Source organism: Merops nubicus, unplaced genomic scaffold (assembly GCF_000691845.1).
Source record: "Merops nubicus isolate BGI_N331 unplaced genomic scaffold, ASM69184v1 scaffold45016, whole genome shotgun sequence".
In the NCBI taxonomy this organism is placed as follows: Eukaryota; Metazoa; Chordata; class Aves; order Coraciiformes; family Meropidae; genus Merops; species Merops nubicus.
In genome coordinates this window covers 851-6,535 of record NW_008613816.1, presented here as the reverse complement: position 1 = coordinate 6,535, position 5,685 = coordinate 851, and the positions used below count along the sequence as shown (strand labels likewise).

The following is a 5,685-nucleotide window of genomic DNA, read 5'->3' as shown; positions in this document are numbered from 1 at the left end:
ATTTTGGCTTTTCTGTTGTTCTGTTGCTGTTAAATCTGTGGTTCTACTGTTCTTGATTAAAAGGGTAGGACATAAATGCACAAACCCAGGCCAGAAATTTTGGCTTTTCTGTTGTTCTGTTGCAGTTAAATCTGTCGTTCTTGATTCCCATCTTCCAGAGACAAGGGGAAGGTAGGGGTCTGGAAGAGGCTGATGTTATCCCTCTTGTGAAAGTGTCCAGTCTTTACCAAATTATTTCAAGAGAAAATGGAAAATTTTCCACCAAGAAGCTCATATTTGCCCCATTTCACTAAAACTGAGGACAGCTCTACAAGAGCATCAAATGCCTAGCTTGAATATTGTGTTTCAAGAAAGAGAAATGAATGCAGGCAAAGCCCTGCAGAAATTTTAGCTTTCTTCTCTCTCATTGCTGTATTTTTTTTTTCCATTCCACTGCTCCTCATATTTTAGCTGAAGCTGTTTTAAAGCAGCTCCTGGTGGGTGGTGGTGCAGTCCCAGTGACTTTTCGTCTGCTTTACACCCACTCTTGTGCTCTGTGCTTGCATTTCTACCTAGACTTCAGACTTCCTGGGTATGACTGAGTTGAGGACCTATATTCCTAAAATGGGGTTGCAGATGTGTGGTGTGTTCTTCTATTGGTTCAAACTTCAGCTTGCTTAAAAATTTAGCTTAAAAGGGTGTATTTTGGGCAGGTGAGTCAGAGCTGTGGATCATGCTTGGTAAAAGATGAAGATGATTGATAATTCATTCCTGTTATCTTGTCTAGTCATGAAAATAATTCTCCTGTGTTTTGATATCAGTTGGACAATTATGGCCAGCAAGAACTTGCAGATCTCTTTGTCAACTACAATGTGAAATCACCTCTCACTGGGAATGACTTGTCCCCTCCTGTGTCCTTCAATCTGATGTTCAAGACCTCCATTGGGCCTGGGGGAAACATGCCTGGGTAGGTTCTAATCTCATTCTGCTCACACTCTCCCTTCTCTGTAGATTGCTGGGGATAAAAATGAAGTCTCAACAGGATTGAAATAATTTCTTCTTGAGTAGCTTTCCCCTGCCTTTCAGCCTGTTTTCTCTGTCTTCTTTGACACCTGAGGTCTCCAAAACTAAACTGAAACTTCCATTGTAGAGTGGAGAATATGAGTCTTGCATCTGCTCTGGGAGGGGATCAGAGGTACCAGTATGTGTTCTCCAGGGTGGTACATGAAGCAGCCTGTGCAGGTGGTGTTCTCTCTGGAAGACTCAAATCACTTCAAGGATCTTACACTGAAGCCACTTCACAGTTCATGTAACAGCAGAGCTGCAGTCATGGTTTGCTCACAAAATCTGGGTTTGTAAGCAGCTTGGTATAGCTTAGGCCCACCTAGGGAAGGCAAGGCTGCATTCCCTGTGATGTCACTGGCCACTATATCTCATTCAAACACCTTTTTCCATTCCATATTCATAACTTGGGTCTCAAAAGCAGCCAAGTCATCCAGTTTACTTTGGGGAGTATCTACAGAGTGCTGTGTTTGGGCTGCAGCTGATGTTTGTTTGTGTTCCCCTCAGTCTGTTGCTTCATTGTTTAGTGTCTGCAGCTGAAGGACTCAGAGGAAGAAGCACCAACTTCAGGTTTTGTAGTAACTGTGGGGTTTTTTTTCCTCACTGCTTTTCCCACCCTTTTATCTTTCTGATTTTTTTTCCTCTCCCTCATCTCCTTTCAGCTACCTGAGGCCAGAAACTGCACAGGGAATATTCCTCAACTTCAAACGTCTTCTGGAGTTCAACCAAGGCAAACTGCCTTTTGCTGCTGCCCAGATTGGGAACTCCTTCAGAAACGAGATCTCGCCTCGCTCCGGCCTCATCCGAGTGAGGTACTGCACCTTCCCCCTGGCAGCAGGCAGCACCTCCCTCCTCTTCCAGGGCTTGCACAGGGGTGTTTCCCTTCAGGGCTTTCTCCCAGAGGACTCCTGGTAACGTGCCTCGTGAGTCTCTGGGCTCAGGGGTGAGCTCATAAAGTTCAGGTTTTAACTGCAGGATTTGATCGGAGCCTGGCTGGTGAGAAGCAGGATCTTCAAATAGCTGCTGTGTTAGGAACACCTGGATTAAACTCAGTTTTACTAACAAAATTTGGCTTCCATCATGATCTAAATAAGTCCTATTAAAGGTAACAGCGTACTCCACAGGACATGCAGCTTGGCTTGTTTGAATCATATGAATGTAATTAAAGCTTAAATCTGGAAGCAAAAGATCAAACCATGATTGCCCTTGCAGGCAGTATTTCCCTGTCTCAGTTCTGCAGCTTACTACAGAGAGGAAGTTGTGAGGTAGCCTGACTCTGGGCACGTGTTTGTGTCCCAGGATGAGTCAGGCAGGAAAGCTCAGGGTTACTGAGAAGGACTTTCAAAGCTTTCTGTCTCAGCATGGGGGTAGTTACTGTCTCATGAGGGTTCAGCTCCATATTTTAGTTGAATATTCTGAACAGAAGTCTCTTCCATCTCACTTGGAACAGGAGCTCCCAGTCACAGGCAGTGTGATTCTGCCATGTGTGTTGTAAACATGGTAACTGATTAATACAGTGCCATGAATGTCACTGAGAGGTGGTGGCATCATCAGCACCCAGGGAACCCTTTGGAATTTTCTCAGCCCTCCTCTTCTCTTGCAAGAAGGAGATGAGAACTTTTCTCATTTTCATGCATTTTCAGTTGGATATAAATTGCATGCTTGTGGCACATGTTCTGGAGACTTGTGCTCTCATAGCAAATTCCACCCTGCTGCCTGTGATTTGAAGTTAATGATTACCTAGACCTTTTTTGAAGGTTCTTGATAACAAAACTAATTCACTGTGAAGTGATTTCAAGCAGGAAGGCAAAGAATCAATGTAGGAGTATAGGTGTATTAAAGACAGGTTTGCAGACAGCACCAGGCTGGGTGGGAGTGTGGATTTGCTTGAGGGTAGGAGGCCCTACAGAGGGGTCTGGCCAGGCTGGATTGATGGGCAGAGGCCAATGGGATGAGTTTCAACAAGGGAAAGTGTCAGATCCTGCACTTGGGTCTCAACAACCCCCTGCAACACTCCAGGCTTGGGGCACAGTGGCTGGAAACTGCCCAGCAGAAAAGGTGCTGGGGGTGTTGGTTGACAGGAGCTGATGATGAGCCAGCATGTGCCCAGGAGGCCAAGAAGGCCAACAGCAGCCTGGCTTGTGTTGAAAATAGTGCCCAAAGAAGGGCAGTGAAACTGGGGAAGGGTTTAGAGCTTGAGTCTTGTGAGGAGTGGCTGAGGGACCTGGGCTTGTTCCCCCTGGAGAAAAGGAGGCTCAGGGGAGACCTTCTCTCTACAAGTTCCTGAAAGGAGGTTGTAGTGGGGTGGAGGGGTCAGTCTCTTCTCCCTAAGAACAAACAATAGGGCAAGAGGAAACGGCCTCAAGTTGCACCAGGAGGGGTTTAGGTTGGATTTTAGGAATGATTTCTTGACCAAAAGGGTTGTCAAGCCCTGGCCCAGGCTGCCCAGGGCAGTGGTGGAGTCCCCATCCCTGGAGGGGTTTAAAAGCTGTGCAGATGAGGTGCTGAGGGACATGGTTTTGTGCTGGGTTAATGGTTGGACTTGATCTTGAAGGTCTCTTCCAACCAGAACCATTCTATGAGTCCAAGTTCTTAGAGCAGAATGTGCACCAGTGCTGCATGTGGCAGTATCATTATCTCCAAGAAATGATCACCTCAGCTGGCTGTTTTGGGCACCTCTGCTATGAGTTAAGGCTACTGAATTAATCAGTGGATTACTCTTCCTTGACCCTGGAGGAAAGGTTTACATCTGATGTGGGCATCAGAGCAGACTGGAAAAACTCCAAAGAATTTCTGGAAATATTTCCAAAGGTGGCATTTCCTGCTCTGAATCACAGTGGTGGTAACCTTGGCCTGGAGATCTCTGGAGGAATATGAAGGTGAAACTAAACCCAGCATCGAGACTGGTTCATGTTCCTAGTCTGTACATTGTCCTGGCTCTGGGTTTTTGAACTACTGAGCTGCTTGTGAGAGGCTAAAGCACAATCATTTATTAGAGGGGCTGGGGCTAAAGCATCAAATATTTAATGCAGATGGTTGTCTTTTCATTAGGGAGTTCACCATGGCAGAGATTGAGCACTTTGTGGACCCCAGTGAGAAGAACCACCCCAAGTTTCCCAGCGTGGCAGACCTGCACATCCTGCTGTACTCCTCCAGGGCGCAGGTCAGCGGGCAGTCTGCCCACCTCATGCGCCTGGGAGATGCTGTCCAGCAGGTAACCTGCCTCTCCTGCCCTCCTGGGGCTTCCTCTGGGGGCTGGGTGCCACGTGGGGTTTGCTCCCAGGTTTGAGGTGGTGCTGGGGTGGTGGTTAGGGGTGAGGGTTCATGCTTAGCCAACGGGGGAGGAGCGGTGAGGAGCACTGGTGTCTGGTGAAGGCTCAGCACTGACTGGGAACCCAGCACTTGGCTGCTGGCCCCCATCACTGTGTGGCTTACACGTTGGGGTTTCACTGCCTCATTCCCCATGCATGCAAATGAATTAGTAGGTTTAGCAACCCTTTTCACCCCCAGACCCCAAATAAAATCACCAAAACACTGCCACCCTCCCAAACTTAACCAAAACCCCAAAAGAACAACAACAACAACGACCACCTTTCCCCTTGTGTTGCAGCTGTGGCCTGTAGGGTACAGCTTTTGGGGGGTCCTGGGCCAGAACCATAATTCTCAGGTGCTGTTGTGAGACCAGTGACTGCACTGTGCATACAGCAGGGGATTTTCAAGTAGGTGATGCTCAGAGACAGTTAGTAATGAGCCCTAGGGTGTAAATAACTGATTGTTCTGTTCAGATGGAGGCAGTGCTGGTGAATTTGAAGAGGTGGGGTAGTTTCAGGGGAGACTAGTGCTTCCTCACAGGCAAGAAGTTCTGTCCGTAAGGTGTCAAGCTGTCTGCAGAAGTACAACAAACCATGACTTCACTTCCTTAGGAATTAATACCTACCTGTTTTCTTTGTTTCTTTCCTGCCTCTTCCCTTCCCAGGGCGTGATCAATAACTCGGTTCTCGGTTACTTCATTGGCAGAATCTACCTCTTCCTTACCAAGGTCGGTGTGGCCCCGGAGAAGCTGCGCTTCCGACAGCACATGGAGAATGAGATGGCTCATTATGCCTGTGACTGCTGGGATGCAGAGTCCAAAACATCCTATGTGAGTGAAACAGCACGTGGCTCTCCCTCTCACATCTGCTGACAGCACAGCAAGGGCCTTTTATTTCTTGGTTTTTGAGATCAGGGCTCTGAGCCTGATGTTTCTGTCCAGCCCCATGTTGGTGTGAACACACTTACTCCAGTGGAAGCATTCCAGGAGTAAGGGCACAGGTCAGGTCCCTGCAGTGGGCTTGCACAAAGTTTATGAACCATTCATGCCTCTTTGTAGGTCTGTGCCTCAGACTGCTTTGCTGAAGCTGCCTGGACACTTTTCACTGGTTGAATGTCATCTGGAATTAAAGAAAACCAAGTCCTGGTGTTTTCCAAAGTCTGTAAACCCTGCAAGGCACAGTGGGGAAGGATTTGTTTTGCTGGAGATGTGATTCCAGGGCAGATTCCTTCCTGCTCGAGTGCTTGCTTTTCCTCTCCCACTTGCAAGCTGTGAGAAATGACTTCACTCCTGACAGTTCAGGCAGCTGCTGCTGCTGGGAGGAAAATTTCCCA

At 47.7% G+C, this 5,685-nt stretch overlaps 1 protein-coding gene across 1 annotated transcript; it reads left to right on the top strand.

The window, feature by feature from the left end:
* Positions 1–800: 800 nt before the first annotated feature.
* Positions 801–5,182, top strand: LOC103774595 (glycine--tRNA ligase-like; the record flags this gene model as incomplete). Its single annotated transcript, XM_008942005.1, has 4 exons — positions 801–946; positions 1,704–1,853; positions 4,093–4,255; positions 5,018–5,182. Coding segments are annotated over 4 exons (624 nt in total), but the record flags the coding sequence as incomplete, so codon positions are not given.
* Positions 5,183–5,685: the final 503 nt, after the last annotated feature.